Here is a 16829-nt window from a genome sequence, read left to right on the forward strand (position 1 = left end):
GCCAGCCTCTCATTGCCTTCACAGTAAACAATTTCTTCTTAATACCTAAGTTAAATCTACCCTCTTTCAGCTTGAAACAACGGTCACTCTTTGTCCTGTCACTACATGCCCTTTAAAAAAAAGTCCCCTTCAGATGTCCCAAAGATATCTAAGACTATTTAGACTCTAGACCTCCTCATGCAGGTGGTTTCAAAGGCACCATTCTGTAGTGAATCAGTAAGGAGATTTTCCCCAGTACTGAAATAGGAATATCAGGATAAATTCATTCACAGGCAAGAAAACTTGGACCAGAGATGAATGAGAATGAGGAATCTGGGTTATCACCTGCTAGTGTGAAACAGATAGGCTGGGGAAAAACTAGATGAGTAGCTGCTAATATGTGTTACAGGAGTTGTTAACAAGTGAGATTGCAAAGAGTTAGAGATTCCAGAGACTGGGTGGGACAGTCCCTGCAGGTGGGACTGCCTGGCAACACAAGGATCCTCTTTCCTTGCCCCTCCCAGAAGAGATTATCATAGTACAAGAGGCCCCTGGACTCCCCTGGTTTTTTTACACCCTGTGAGCTTAAAAGCACAAGCCAGCCAGGCAATATGCTGCTGCTGCCCCATCCTAGAGGCAGCTCTCTGGCTTGAGGTGCTGCTCCATGTCAGTCATGCAAGGATGCTTTGGGGGTGAGAAGAGCAAAGGGTTTTAGTGTAGTTTTAAGTATGCAGTGAAATAAGCTGTAGAAACAACAGGTGTTTTAAATTCCTTTTCTGAGCACCACTGTGGTTTTATGCATGTATGCAAAAGTCTTAGCTTCCAGTCTCTGCAGAGAGTGTTTTCTAGACAGCTGAGTTATGGTGGAAATAAAAAGCTGGAGTAAGCAGATGAAGCCATGCTGGAGAAAGAAGGGATTTTTTAAATGCCTATATTCCAAGTGCTACTAGGGCTCTAATTCTTGCACGTATTTCTGTGCCATATAGTATCTAAAAGCAGCAGCAGTGAGACATCTCCACCACAAGTTGTCCAAGAACTTCAGTCTTCTCATGGGAGAAGTGCACCCACTGCAACCTGTTTTCACCAGATTAGAGTGGCTCAAATGGAAAGTTGGTGGAGGGAGAGCAGTTGATAGAAGGTTGTGTGGATGAAGGGCCTGAGAGTGGACCTGTTAAGCTGACAACTGTAGAGCATGTCTAGAGATTGCAATTGCTACAGAACACAGCAGTCAAATCCATGTACATAAACCACAGGGTTAGGATTGGGGCTGTTCCCATTCTTTGGTGGAGGACCATTCTGAAGGACATAGCAGATCTTCCATTCTTCCATACTCTTTTTTTTTTTTTTTTTTTTTTTTTTCTCCCCACTCTCTCCAGTTATCCATTTTTTGGTAATTTTTCTGTTACCCTTTTCTGCTAGAAACCTCTCTTGTTTGTCGCTGTCATGTCGGGCACGTGGTAATGTTCTTGGGGAATTCACTAAAGTTTTGAAAAGGAGGAGGGATGTATTTATTTTGGGATCTGAAATGCTTTAATGTAACTTACTGTCCTGCCTCAGCTGAGTGCTGACGACTAGAACAGAGGAACATCCAGTGTCCTTCAATGTGAACAGAATTAAAGCAGACTTAAGAGCAAGCAGGCTTTTATTCTTAATAAACTGTAAACCATTGGTGACTCGGCTCAGTGGCTTCCCATGAGACACAACTGCTGTTGGATGATGTCCTTGCCACACTTCACAGCCCTGTTTAGTTCCAGCATTACCAAAGGCTGGAGGAGGGGTCACAGCATAGCCCCCAAAGGAGGCATTTTTGGAGGGGAGCAGAGTTGCTGGGAACAAGCTGCCCCTTCCCTGCCAGCTGCCCTTCTCCAGGGGAACCCACAGCATCACACCAGGCAACCACCAGGCAGTCTCCAACCAAGCTTGTTCCCATTTCACTGCTATTTCCATGGGGGAAAAGGAAGCTGTATGAACCAGAAGTCATTAGCAACAGGAATGTTTACAAGTGACAAGAGGGAAACACATGGTCTGTGTCCTGAGGGCTGCAATATGTCACAGCTACAATAACCTGCAGCATCAGTGGTTCTGTTCTGAGCTTGCGTCACATTTCTGCAAGTAAAACACATCCGTGCATCCAATTCTCCAACAGCTGCCCAACCTAATCTGTGCTTCCAGCTGAGAGGGAATACAGCATCCGTCTTGCTCCCTTCACCCGTTTCTATTTCACTTGTATATCAGGGATATAGAAACTCTTTGTTTGCCATTTCTGTTGGTTACTGCTACTGTTTGTTGGGTTGCTGGACAGAGTCAGCCCCAATACCAAGGGCCTTAAAGGACTGACAAGGACAGGACACATACCAGACACCAGTTTCATTCTGATCCAGAAGCATCACTGTTATGGTTCTTAATGCCAAAGTTTTGCCTAGAAGAGTTTGTCTAAGGGCAGAATTGGGGATTAACACTGATTTCGGAGAGGTGAGGGGGGTACAGCTATATTCTTCTCCACAATTGTTACTTTATTTCCATGTGCATTTATGGGTGTACCATGCAACGAACGCTTGAAGGCTTAGCTGGCCAGTGGCTTCTAGGAACTGCTTTACAATATAGAGGCAGCATTGTGTTTCTACTAAATTACTTTATAATCTTGGTAGAGGAGTCAAATTTATCTCTGAAGTACTTAAATTACAGTCCTGCTCTCAAAACAGCACAGTTCCTTAGCCTGTGCCTTAGTCATTTCTGAGAGGTTTTCTTCTCGCCTCAAATCAACGCTTCCTTTTTCCTCCCTTTACTGTCAGTCCCTGTGATCTCCATTTAGGAGTTGATGATGAACCTACATTCTTCCTTACACATCTAGTGTTTCACAGCCCAAATGCTGCTTCCAGTCACACCTCATAGACCTCAAATGATATTCAGCATAGCCTGAAAGCAGCTGTGATACAATCAGTGGCACAGGTGTAAGCGACACCATTATTCAAGGCCAGTCCATACACAGGGTGGCTCTGAAGACAGGCCACTCGAATAATCAGGGTTTTTTACTACAAGCACAGGCAAGAAAAGAATCGAGTTCATGTTTCAGAGTTTGGTTGTTTTGGTGAGACAAGTGACACCTTGGAATAGGAAATACAAGCAAGTTTGCATTACAGCAGTCAAAGGTAAATTCAAATGCAAGAAACAAATACATCTGCAGGAATCGTGGTGCTATTTTAGTGCTGAGAGACATAATGATAATAAACATTTTAAAAGGTTAAGCCCTAGTTTATAAATTATAAGGTCACGTTTCCAACACACATTGCCAAACAGCTGCTTGATGCTTTTTTCCTTCCCAGTAAGGTTACTCCATGTGTTCAAGAGCAAAGGCTCTCCTTACCTGAACACACGGAGGTTTTAACTGGAAGCACTGGCAGGGCAGGTGAGGTTTCACAGATACTTTACTGGCGCCCCAGTGACCACCACTGACCAGAATGCAACCTGCTGCTGGAGATTAACATCAAAATGGCAAGAGAGCAACTTGAGGCAAACTGAGATCATCTAAACTTAGAAATAAAGAAAATAAAATGTGAAATACAGGCTCTGACCCATAGCAATACTTCCTGGCCGTGCAAAGATGGATACCTGGCAGCTTCTCTGTGATCATATGGCAGGCACCTTATGCAGGTTTTTCAGCCAAATTGTCCAAGACTGGTTTTGCAGACTTGTCCAGGGAGCAAAGTTGACTCTGCTGGGTCACCAAGACATGACAGAGGTAATGGTGGAATTTGAGACTTGTGGCTTCAGGGCTAGGAACCAGCTTCAATGCTTAATGAGAAAAATGCATCACCTACAGCAAAGGGCACAGGGGGCAACATCAGTGCTGTTCTACTGCTTGGACACAGCTGCTTTCCCTGAAACATAGATTCAATGCTGAGGCCTAGAACTGAGGTATAAAGGGGTCAGTCTCTCCCAGTAGCTCCCACAACCCCTCTAACAGGTCATACCCAACAGTGTGACGCTGCCATAGCAAACGTGGTGCCTCCCTGCAAACATCACATCTTCAGAGAGCTGCACAGGGGAAGAGGAGAAGCTAAATTTGATGGCTCTGAAATGATGGTCTGGGTACTCTGAATTACATAGCAAATTATCAGAGGTTGTCCTAAGTTACAGGGTTGATTAAGATGTTACCTGCTTGATTGAGATGGATCGTACAGTCCACGTATGTTGTTACAAGGTTTGGATCAGTGAAAAAGCAGAAGATTCTTGTAAAAATCCTACTGAAGAACACAAAACTAAACAAAGCACATGGGGCAATCCTGTAATACTTTACTGCCAATACTTTACAGCCAAGCACTGACAAAAGGAGGCAATTTTTAGGCGAGGACAGACTTCAGTGAGATTGGGAGTTCAGTCTGTGTTTACTTGTTCTTAATGTTTGATATATGTTATTATGTCAGAGCACAGATATTACTAATATATGGCATACCCCTGAACCATGCAGAGTCTGTATTTTATGTTCATTTTCAATGTAAGTATTTGTGAGGGAACCTAAGGATGTACCCATGACCATGTGTGTAACAACACAAAAGCAGTAAACCAGAGTTGAGTTTAATTTCAGAAGCACAGAACCTTCCTGCTGAAATTGTATCTAATGCTACACAAGAACAGGCGACAAACACCTTCCTCACGGGAGTCTGTGTGCCACTTAGATAAATTGCTGCCTCTCATATATTAATTATTTTGAAGAAACTCTTCCAACTTGCCTGGGAAACCACACAATTTGTGGTGTAGGAGACACCTTTACAAACTGTGATTCATTTTGGACTTGTAAAATACACATGCTTTAAAGTTTTTAAACTAAACCAAAACACAATCAAATTAATTTCTCATCTTTCCCAGGTTTGATTGCTGCCCTCCCATGCATCCATGCAGGTACATATACACATCCACATGTACACACACACATGCACACAGAAACACACACGTACATATGCAAGTTTCAGCCACATACTGATTTCCAGAAACTGACTATTCAGGTTCCACACACATCAAGCAGAGATCTGACTGATATGAAAATGACACTGAACCATTCTTCTTCTTCTTCTTACACTGCAGCTGCACCAGTGAAAATCTGTGTCACAGGCAAACTATCCAGGATCAATTAAAGTGATTTCCAGTCCAGCCACAGCGTGCGTTATTATAGTCCTGTTCTCAGGGCTCTCAGCTGACAGCTCCTGTCTTTTCAGTCCCCTCTGAGGCAAGCTAGCTTTAGAGCTGGAAATCTTATGGCACAAATGTCCCCAAAGGAGACAAGGTTGTGGGATGAAGATGACGCTGAAAAACACAACTGTTAATCACATTTTAAAATATACGTCTCTGAAAATGATCGCTTCTTGAGGACACACAGGACATTATAACAAACACGTATATTTTTAAAGTACAGAGTAAGATCTTAAATCTTTATTAGTAGAGAAAGATAATATTGAATTACCTGGGATACAGTACATAATTTGGAACTGCATGCTACTCCTGGGGTCTGTCATTTTCAACACCAGTATCTCCACTGTTGTTCAAAGCACAGAAATAGTGTTGCTGTTTTTTTGCTGAAGGCCCCAGCTCATAAGGATAAGCAACAGTTAATCCTCCAATACCCTTCTCAAACTTTTAAGGACAGACTGAATTTAGTGATAGAGCTCATCTTGCTATGCCCCTTGCTGCCTGTTTGTGATTGCCAGCCCTTGCTGTGACAACTACAGCAACCGCCACTTTGGAAAACTTAAACTTCCCTCTGATTATGGTGTTTTGATTTGCAAAGTGGGGAAGCCAACAGCATGTAGCTACTCAGTTCTGGGTAGTTCAGCAGCAGCTCTGCATCACTGTTTTGGATTTCTCTCCAAACAGAAAAAGGTCAAAAAAACCCTGTTCTTTACCCTAGGACATGCTTTACAGGGGAAGGTAAAACAGGAGTGAAGGGGAAAAGCAGAGGTCTTTCTCTTCCACTCCTGGAGGCAAGACCAGGTACAGAGGATACCAAAAAAACATTTCTTCTGTACTTATGCAGATTTTGGAAAGGGGTGTTTACAGCAGAGAGAGAAGGGAAGAGTCTGTGGCTCTGAATTTAACAAGTTACAGAGGGACAGCACCAAGAGATCTCTGGATGTAATGTATCATCCATGCAATTACATCCCACTTACTACAGAGGCTGATGGAGTTTCTAGAGGGTCTCTGTTTGGAAGGAGGATGTGTTAACTGAGTAAGAGTGGGTGGGATCAGCTATGATGGTGGTTTTCTCTCAGAAGGCTGGGGGGAATACGTGTTTTTGCAGAATACTTCATATTGCAGAGCATCTGTAGAGCTTTTGATTCTCAGTGTGCCAACATCAACCCTCTCAAGCAAGTTGGAAACTTGGGACACTAAAGTGACAAGTCAGGTATAGGAAAGGCTAAGAAATTGCAAGAATGGAAAAGTGTCTCTGGAAAAGGTGAAAGGCAGCTACTCTCTGTAACAAACAGTTCTCTCAGACTAGGTCACAGCAAGAAATCTAGAAAGTCAAGACTTGGAAAAGAGAGGAACTCAAAAGTAGGAATCACAGATAATGCTGAGGATGTTAATAATATATGTTCCACAAAGCTATGAAATGGGAAATGCTACTATTTGCTTCCCTGGCAAACAGCCTACACCAGGCAACAACTGTGTGGAAGAAGCAGAGGGGTAACTTTCCGCAGCCACAGGGAGGATGCCCCATGAGAAGAAGGGGCATCCTCTCATCTCTTCCCCACATACAGTGCTTTTGGGCTTCTTTGTCAGTGTCACCTGCAGACAGGAGATCTGTGGAATCAAGGCAACAAAGTTTCCCCTGGAAATACTTCAGAGAGACAACCTACACAGGGTGTTTAGCACATGCCACGCCCTTCCTGTTTATTCTGCAAACTACACAAATTGATGTAAATGATTTGCATTAATTTGAAATGACACAGAATCACTCACCAACATTTCCCAGATGAGTGGCCCCACTACAGAAACCCCAAACTCACCTTCCAGTCACTCACAGTGTTCCAAAGTGCAATCTGATGGCAAACTCAATGGCTTCCTTCACTTCAAATCTGTCCCATCACAGACACAGCATCATCATCCAATTTGTTCTTTGGTGAAATCATGAAATGCAGGTATTATGCTTTAAGATTTTCTGAAAAACTGACATTTTTCCAGTCATAAATTAAGACAAACAGTCTGTACCTTTGCAAACTCAGAATAACTACACCCAGCAAAACTGGATGTATTCTGTAATTACGTTTTGCAATCCCAAGCATGCGGATCAAGATTATCTATTGAAATGCCAGGCATAAGTTATTCATTAACTAAAACCATTCTGTAATTTTATTGATATATTTTGTGGAGTTCACATATTTTTGTACAGCAAACATAACACTGTAGGCCACAAGAAGCTGCAGCACTATTGTTTAATAGCAGCAAGGTATATTTTATAATCAGGGTATGTGGACAATAAATAGTCTGTTTCTTTGGATGTGAATGTTTAAAATGAAGTTCTGCTGCAGCTTCATAATGTGATTGCTATTTTACAGAGCTTATACACAAAAATATATATGCAATCTTTTTGTCTATATTTTATACAAATACAACAGTAGTTTGTGAATACATTTTAAAGTACATATACATGATAAGCAACTCAATTTCCCATATCACAGGATAGCAAATTTTAAATGCAAGAAACATATACAAATTCAGTCTGGAATGCAGGGTTTTCTGTGTTCTTTTTTTCTCTATTTTTGACTCAAAACTTTTATCATTAAAACATTTTAGCTTACAAGTCCAAACAATTTTTCCTCTAGCTAAAAATATAATTTCAGCAATCCAAGTCAGGTTTGGGTGTGTCAGCGTTCCCCAATATACTTTTCCCAGTTTTTGTCTAAACTCAAAGGCTTTTAGCAATATATAGTATGTTCTTCACTCCACACCATATAAAAAGCCCCCATTTAATTTTAACTAGCAGTCACCTATTTTTGTGAACAACAGCTGGGCTTGTCAGCGTTTAAATTTGCATGTCCAAAATTTTACTTTTGCAAGTGCATATGAATACATTGTGGTGTTGCACAAAGTTCATTAATGACAAATTAAGTCACAGTATAAAAATATATCATACAACTATAGGTCTAGTATAGTCCTTTTTTCTATGGGTAAAAATACATCTGAATGAGACAGGGAGGTTTGTAGCACCATGAGAGGAGTTGTATCCCAAGTTACATTAGCAGCATGATCCAATATAACAATATTGCAGGAGTGTTTCTGAGGAGAAAAACATTCACTCTGGTTCAACTGTACCACTGAAGCTTATACTGAAAAGTGTTTACATATGATTAGCAATAGTTCTGTGTCACTTCCAGGGCTAGATAACTGTTATCAAAAGACACTGCCTTCCAACATAAGTAAGACACCCTTTTTGCACAAAAGCTTTGGGACTATCCAAACACAGTTTGAACTCCTGTGGCATTATTTGGAGGTTGACTGTGATGCTAAGGAGCTGTGGTTTTAGCTGTACACTGGGTGGATGCAGGATGGGCAGCTAGGCCTATACAGCTTACTACATACTAGGTAAGTATTTATTTCAGAGGCTTATCTATAGACAGAAAGGAATACAGGATGAGCTGCTAAACCAGTGTATGAGACAGACATAATGAAGGATGCAACCCTGCTCCACTCAACCACTACAGATGCAGGATCAGGCCCTAAGTTAACTTCAGACAGCAGCATAGCAATGAAAGGATATGATAAAAAAAGGAATCTGTATCAAATACTGCATGTTAAACATTTTTGCCATAGTTTACCATCTGGAACTCCAGAGGACACAGTTTGCAATTGGTGAAGACAAACTCCTAAAGTTTTTTGACTGTTATTCAAAATGGCAGTAGAAGACAGTGTAGTTTGAAACATGTAAACCTAGTAAAAACCATTGTAAAACCCTTAAGAAAGACACACTGGTTCTGTGCAATATAGCAAATTGATAAGAAAACACTGTAAAAATGTACCTGTTTAAAATTACAATGTCTATCATTTTGTACACAAAGCATTATACCAAAGGCCTACATATATGTAATCTAATGGCACTTGAAACAAATTATAATAAAAGGTTTTATAATAAAAGCATAACCTGTAAGAAATTTTCTTAAAAGGTTTAGGTTTTCTTTTTGAAAGTGCTATATCTTGTAATATGTGTAACATAGAGGTTGACCAAGCTTTATTTTAAAAAATATTGGCCTATAATACAAGTTTAGCTCACTAGGCAAATGATCCTGAAAATATGTACTCTTAACATTCATTATTAGCTTAATAAAGCAATCAGCTCTGGCTCATGTTTCAGTCAGTATATGGTTTTTAAAAACCGCTACTGCCAAATTAACAATAAATCACTCTATTCCACAATTTACTACTAAATAAAGCACAAGCAACAAGTACACAAAAATATATATATTTAAAAAAAAAAAAAAAAAAAACAAAAAAAACCAAACAAACCTTACTAGAAGTTTAGAAGTTGCACAAAGACTGGCGCACGTTCAGCCAGCCCTCCCCCCTCCCACCGAGAACTGATCAGAAACTGAAAAAACAGGGTTTGAAAACTGAGAGTTTGGTAGTGGCCAACAGTGACTCTGCCTAAGTGATATTCAAAAGCACTCAGGTGGTGGTTGTATTGCTTACAGCATCACTCTGCTTCCACCTTACTGCACATCCTAGTTCAGTGGCAAATGGCCTCCGCGCAGCCACCCGCTGAAACCCTGACTGAATGAGGTTCAATACCTTGTCTGAGGTCCCTATTTCTCAAGTGAAATGTATGTCTAACTCCAAAGTGAAATGTCAATCCCTTTTCAGGAAGCTAAGGCACAAACGAAGTAGTAAGGATTCTGGCTACACGCTCAGAAACAGGTGTTGGCAAAGTGTCTGTTGGGTTTTTTATTTTATTTGTAATGAAGTCTAATTGGCAACTTGATAAACAGTTGCCATAGATTGGAAATCCCTGTGCCAGAGGCTGCCCAGGACAGGCAGTGCTGCCTGGCTGGCCACAGGATGCCAAAGGCTTGCAACTTTCCTCTGCTGCAGGGGAAGTTGCAGGTGCTCAGCTCCATGCAGGACATAACCCACTGGAGGAATTAAGTCCATTTATCTTCATCTCAGATTGATTTAAAGGATTGATAATAAACCCAAGTTCTTCCCAGGTGTGTTACTGTTGCTGATTTAAACTAGAGTTACATTCGGTTGCATTCAACTTGTGCTCTGTTCATCTGTGTTTTTCTTTCCTTTAGAAAGGTGAAGAGAAAAAAAGCAATATTGAACAAATCATTCAACTAAAGATGTAAGTAAGCGAGCAATCTGTTTCACAGAAACCAGAGGAAGCAGTCATGAAGCAGAGCTAAAAGCCCACTTTGAGATAATGTGCTCCTAAACCCAAAATATAGGAGTAGCTTGCAGAATTTCAAAAGGTATTTTCCTTATTAAAACATCCTTATTTTAATGCCTTTGGAAAACAAACACATTTATAAAAATGTTATCTTTCCGTAATAAAATTTAAATACACATATGTATAAAATAGTAAAACTACACCTGCATATTGCTCCTAGAATTAAAAAAAAAAAAAAAAAGTAGGAGCTACTGATAAAACATCTGGAGCACGAGCTCCTTAAATGGGAGCAACTTCTGTTTCTGTGAAGTATATTTAGTTTAACCACTTAAAACCTTGCATGAGTCCTAATTATTGTTTTAGAGCTACCAATGTGCTTGATTTCTATTTTTTAATTCCTCATACAAAAATGACAAGGAAAACAATGGTACTGTTGAATGACAGCAAATCTAGTTTGCTTTCATGCATCACAGGGTTGGTGTTTTTTGTTTTTTTTTCTTTTTTTTTTCCTCTTTAGGTTATTAGGGGTTGGGGAATAGAATATATTGCATTAGGTAAAAGTGGTGTAAGCAATATGCTTTTACTTCACTCCTAAGAGTCCTGTCTTTAAACCTTGGCAATGGGCAGAAAGTCCCTAACCAAGTACCCAGGTGTAGAAAGTGTGATTAACATCTAACTTGTTGCTTAGGAGGACATGACACACCATTAACACAACTGAAAAGATCATTCCAATAAAAATAAAGATAAAAAATTGGAAAAAAAAAAAAAAAAAAAAAAAAAGAAACTGGTATTTGCAAATTTACATTCATTCTCTGACTGCACACTAGTTTTGAACTGAAAATACACACTTTCTGGCTGGACTTGATCCACCCTTTGGCGGTGGCAGCCGGGAGAAGACTGTTGCCTACAAGTCTATTGGAAGATTCCTATGGAGTACTCCTTCTACACTATCAAAGAGAAAAAACAGCAAGTTAAGAATTAAAACAAAAACTGCGACAAAATATTCTGCATTTCTACATTACAACACTTATATTTCAAGATTAGCCATTAATTTCGCCTGTTTCCCTCTACCAGAGTCATGAAAGCACAACAACACAGTTCCAAATTCAACTTGAAACATTTGTCATTTAGGCAACCAGAGATTCTCCATTATAATTCTGTTCAGCCATGATTTTAGAGAATAAAACTAATTGATTTAATTCCATAATCTGTAACAGGCCACAAAAATTTAAGCCATAAAATGGCAAAATTAACACCTTTTTATAATGACTTCAATACAAGTCAAAATGCTATATATATGTACATGTGTATATAAGGCTTCTACATATACACACACAAGTTTTCAGAAAAATCTGAATTCTGTATTTTTAAAAAAAATTTAGATTTGTCATTATAGAAAAGATCAGATGTGACATCATTTGGGAAGAGGATTCGTTTGGAAATGGACTAGAATTTTTTTCCCCAAATCTTCAGGAATCTTTGTGATACATATTTTGACTGGATTCTCTGTAAAAAATAAAATACATTAAAAGGTGGTAGTTCTACCACTGACATCAGTAAAATGGAATAGCTGGTATAGTTGAAAAAATTTTAAAGAAGGGGTAAGTGTTGAGAGTTTGCTTGGGACTACTTTCTACTGGACATTTCGAACGTGTCAATTGGCAGTGAAAATGAAAACAATACGAGACTGTTTTTTTAAAAAAACCAAAAAAACAAACCAAAGTAAACACAGCTGAGAATAAACACTTTCAAAACACTTTAAAAAAGTTAATTTAAATTTCTTACTGGCTTCATGAGATTGGTACTGTACAAAAGCAGAGAACTGATAATGTCTTATAGTAGGCACTAAGTTAAAAATGGTCACCTAAGGCATTTCTACAAATAGACAGTAACAAGCCAGCTTTGTACATCCTATTGGAAAGCTTGATGAAATCGTGGTAGGGTGGTGGTTGTGCTTAGACTGCTTGTGAAAGCTGCTGACAGCGAGTGCAGAGACCCAAGACCTATACTATTGCTAGGATCTTGTGGATCCTGGGTTTGTGGTGGAAGTTGAGTCATAGAAGAATGTGCCTCCTCTTGCGTATAACTCATCCCGAGGTTTCCCACTGAAACAGAAGGGTTATAGGGAGGGCCATTTACAGGTATGAAGTTGAACAGCTGAGAGAAGTCCAATGACGGGGTGTTTAGAGGTTCGCTAATAGGAACGGAGCCCTTGGAAAGGGAAACTTCCCCAGAGCCATCATCTAGTGGCCCTACTTGTGGATCCAGCCCTAGTTTTGATGAAGATGCTTGAGAATCCTGGGATGAAGAAGGCATACCACTTTGCAACTCCATTAAGTAACTTTCAATTTCCCCTTTCAATGGCTGTTCTTTTTCAGGCATAGAAATTGCATATGAGGTAGTACCGAGCGGATATTTCAACGATAGCTGGTGAGAAGGGTGCACAGACTCCATATCTATTGGACAAGGCATTCCCAATGGTAACGATGTGGCAACCATTTGGTGTGCAGATGCAGAACTCTGCATGGACTGAATCTGAGTGTTGTAGAGATTTAATTGCAAAGTGTTTGTAAATGGCTTTGATGTCAGTTCACTGGAAGGTAAAGACATCACTGGAAGCAGCTCATCCTTAATAGGCACAGAAACATTGCAGGTAAAGGGATCTAGAAGGTCCATTGGCTCTGTTTTGACCTTCAAAAGTTCTTGGTTGTGACTTTTCTTCATGTGGCGCGTGAGGTGATCCTTCCGCCCAAATCTCTGTGCACAGTACTGACAGAGGAAGTCCTTTCTTCCAGTGTGCACTACCATGTGTCTACGGACATCCTTTCGGGTGTAGAACCGACGATCACAGTGTTCACACTGGTGTTTTTTCTCCTTCACTCCACCCGATGACTTGCCTGCGTGAGTTTTTAGGTGCTCCAGCAGCACTCCTGTGCTTTCAAAAGTCTGCAAACATACCTTACAGGTGAGGTCACCACTTGTTGCAGCATGCAAAGCCAGGTGACGTTTGAACCCAAGCTTGGTATTGTAGTTCTTTCCACATTCTTCACACTTAAAGGCCTCTTTGTTGGGATTGTGTGTATGTAGGTGATTCTTTAGGTGATCTTTTCGGTGAAACATTTTCTCACAATAATTACACTTGTGGGTTTTCTCAGGAGAATGAGTAGCCATATGCCTTTAAACACAGATATATTCTGTAAGTAATTATTTTGATCAAAAAACACACGTGCTCATTTTTTAATGGCAGCTAAATACTACACTAAGGGCTGCTTTGCAACAGAACCTTTTAACTGAAAGCATGACACTACAAAGACAGTTCAACAAATTTAAATATAGCAAAACACGAGCCATTTCTCTTAAATCGACACTTTAGTTTTGGTGGGTTTTAGCTACTGTAACAGGGGTATATGGGCAAGTATGAAAGTACTCATGTAAAAGTCCATAGCCAAAAGATTTTCAGTCCATACTCTTTTTTTTCTTGTGACAATTCCTTATACAAATAAATTCTATGCTCATTAAAAGAAAAGAAAAGGAAAAAAAAACAAAACAACAAACAAACAGAAAACAAAAGCAGAAAACAAGTTAAGAAAATCAAAGACATTAGCTTGCAAACTTAGGTAATTTAGAATTCTAGAAACAATCCAATGGCTACTTTAATTAACACATCCTCTCTGCAATCAGCTGAAGGCGTACACAAATATATACTTTTACACGGCTTAACACGGCCAACATAAAATAGAGAATATAATCTGAAAGATAAATAGAGTTTAATACCTTAGTAATTTGTACTTAGAAACAAAGGCCTTGGTGCAGTCTTGTTGTGTGCACTTGTAGGGCCTCTCTCCTGTGTGAGAGTATGAGTGAACCTTTAATTTCTCAACACTGTTAAAGGCCTTGTCACACAGTTGGCAAGGAAAGTTTTTTCTTGGTTTGGTTTCACCACGCTTACGTTTCCCTGAAGGGACTTTCTGGGTATCTCTTACTTCTGACAAATCACCAGGAATGACAGTGGCCATCGCAGCCTAAACCAGGCCTTCTTGTTGGACACTTGGGAATTGCCCAACTCCACTAAATGATTTAGCTTTAGATGGCTTCTCAAGTTTCATGTGGTCGTAAAAGAAAGCAAAAGGGGACTGGAAAAAAAAAATAAGAAACAACTAGTTTGTAACTAAACTTAGATTTTGAAGTTTACTTGCTATGTGATGCTTCTGAATAAAATTTAAAAATAAAATTAGGTTCAGCTGGTCTAATGTAATACCTGCAGGTTTCTTTACATGATTTGCTGCAACTCTTAAAATGCATTGCTCAGGATGAACAGATCCACATATGCCCTGAAATCACACCTCACAACCTTCCCCTCAGGCACTGATGGAGAACAGCAAAGTTTGTGTCAGATTATGGGAAGCATCAGGCAAAGAGCCTACCTACCCAGACTGCTTTTGGCAGCTTCGGATTTCAAAGGAATTAGAGCTGTGCCTGTGGTGTTTGCACAGACACAGACACACACACACACGCATGCACACACACAGTTCTTAGAAAATCCTGAAGTGTCTGAAAACTTGAGTGAGGAGCTGCAGTACCCATGCGGACAGGCTGAGGGAAGGGGCTGTTGGGGGGGGCAGAGCTGAGCTCCTGTTCTCACACATAACCTCCTCATGTGAATACTGCACATCTATGCATCTGCTCTAGCAAAACGTACCCATTGCCTATGATTGCTAACACCAGGTGAAATTCTTTTGTAAACTTACTCTCTGCTAACAGAGACTTGACGTATAAACAATGGAAATCCCAGGGATTAGGGATAGATTAGGTAACTGGGGTTTTATAAACCCAGCACTGGGATGCCTCACCCTTCCTCACACTTTCCTGCAAGGTGTAGGGGCTGTTACTATCCACATTTAGGCTAGCTGAGGATGGAGGCTCTTAGTCCTGCTGGGGCACTGCAAACTGTCAACTAAACCAGAGGCTTTCAGCTAAAGGAGGTGTGTGATGCTTGTGTCTGACTTGCAGGCCAACAGCTTTAAATTCATTGTCTGGTAACGTATGGTAGCAACTGGGTGCCTGCCATTACAGGGCACTCAACAGCCCTCCTTCTTTGGAGGTAGCTGACAGCTTTTTTCTCATCATCAAAGCACAGTTGCTACTATAGATACCAAAATCCAGCGCTCCCTGTTGCAGGAAGGGTTGAGCGTGAGGTGCTGCAGCAGTGGGAGCAAGGAGAATGGCAGGAGAATGGCACCCAAACCCAAGCGCTTGGCAGGGCCGGGAAGCACCAAAATTGGCCATTCTCCCACAAAAGCAGCAGTCCCTCTCCTTGGCACCGGTGCTGCAGCTCACAGCTGCCATCTGCTCCAGCCACTGCTGGGGCAGCTGCCTGAGAGGCAGCAGGGCTGGGCACAGAGGCTGGGGGCTCCGTGGCTGCTGCCCCCTCAGCCCCCAGCAGCAGGGCAGGGGAAGCCAACAGCTGCTGGGACAGGTGGAGCCAGGCAGCTGGGAGGAGAGCAGGGAGCACCAGGACACAGCTGCTCCAACCTTCCAACACCTCCCCAAAAGATATAATGGACTCTTCCCTGCTGGCAGCAGGAGCCTGCTCCCAGCTGTCCTCTCTCCACTACTGAGGCTCAGCAGAGATGGAGAGCCAGCCAGAGATGGAGCTCAGCTCAGGGCAGCACCCAGGTGCAACGGGGCTGAAATGGTCCTTGCAGAGGCCCAGTGTGGCCCTGGAGGAAAGCAAGGAGGAAGGAGAGCCTGTATTTTTCTCCAAGCATGGTAGGACAGGAGGGCTTGGAGAGGTAGAGAGGGGCAGAGGGGGCTGCACCTCTAATGTTTGTGTTTTATGAAACCTTCAGACTACGATGTTTATTTGAAACATGTACATGGAATATGTCTTTGTCTATGCCTCTTTCTACCTCCTCCCATAACCTTTCCCTTGTCTTCAGAAGACAGAAGTGCTGGAACACCAAGAGGAAAATCTGCTGCCTTTCAACCCCAAAGTCCCCGAATGGCACATTAAACTACACTGCCGGCTCTAGGCAAGAAGTTTTGTAAGACAACCTTTACTTGCCTGAATTTTATATGGAACCACTAACCTCTTTAAAGGTACCCACTAACAGAAAAGGCTTAAGTGACAAGAAAGCTTTAAGGACTCTGATGATGTTAGATTTGTGTTGGACTCATTTGCACTCACGGGATGAAGCCTGGAGACATCAGTTCCATGAGTGGGAACATCCACTCATGGAACACCCAAGGTCTTCAAAGTGCCAACTCAAATTTCTTTTCTATCCCACAGTCAGCTATCAAGTTCATAAGTGAAAAAACGAAACAGTGGTTTGGAGACATGGGAGCAATAACTTTCTGCAATAAAAGTAGAGGAAGACCAGTCCCAAAGACTTCAATGAAGCCACCAATGTAATCAAAAGGAAGGTGCGATTCACATCAATGTTGTGATCAACTTGTGAGTTGGAAGATTTTTTCA

General features: G+C 41.1%; 1 protein-coding gene across 4 annotated transcripts in view; it reads right to left on the reverse strand.

Moving 5' to 3' along the window:
* Positions 1–7293: 7293 nt before the first annotated feature.
* Positions 7294–16829, reverse strand: part of PLAG1 (PLAG1 zinc finger) — a 52524-nt gene continuing 42988 nt past the window's right edge. For 3 of the 4 annotated variants that reach the window (XM_071737580.1, XM_071737578.1, XM_071737579.1), the window contains exons 3-4: positions 14129–14487; positions 7294–13529 (exon numbers count right to left, since the gene is read on the reverse strand). In XM_071737580.1, coding sequence (XP_071593681.1) covers positions 12266–13529; positions 14129–14370 — 1506 coding nt within the window. In that variant the 5' untranslated portion in view covers positions 14371–14487 and the 3' untranslated portion in view covers positions 7294–12265. The remainder of the gene's footprint in view (positions 13530–14128; positions 14488–16829) is intronic. The other variant, XM_071737582.1, reaches the window with a different exon arrangement.

The sequence above is a fragment of the Heliangelus exortis genome, chromosome 2 (assembly GCF_036169615.1).
Source record: "Heliangelus exortis chromosome 2, bHelExo1.hap1, whole genome shotgun sequence".
NCBI classification, from domain to species: Eukaryota; Metazoa; Chordata; class Aves; order Apodiformes; family Trochilidae; genus Heliangelus; species Heliangelus exortis.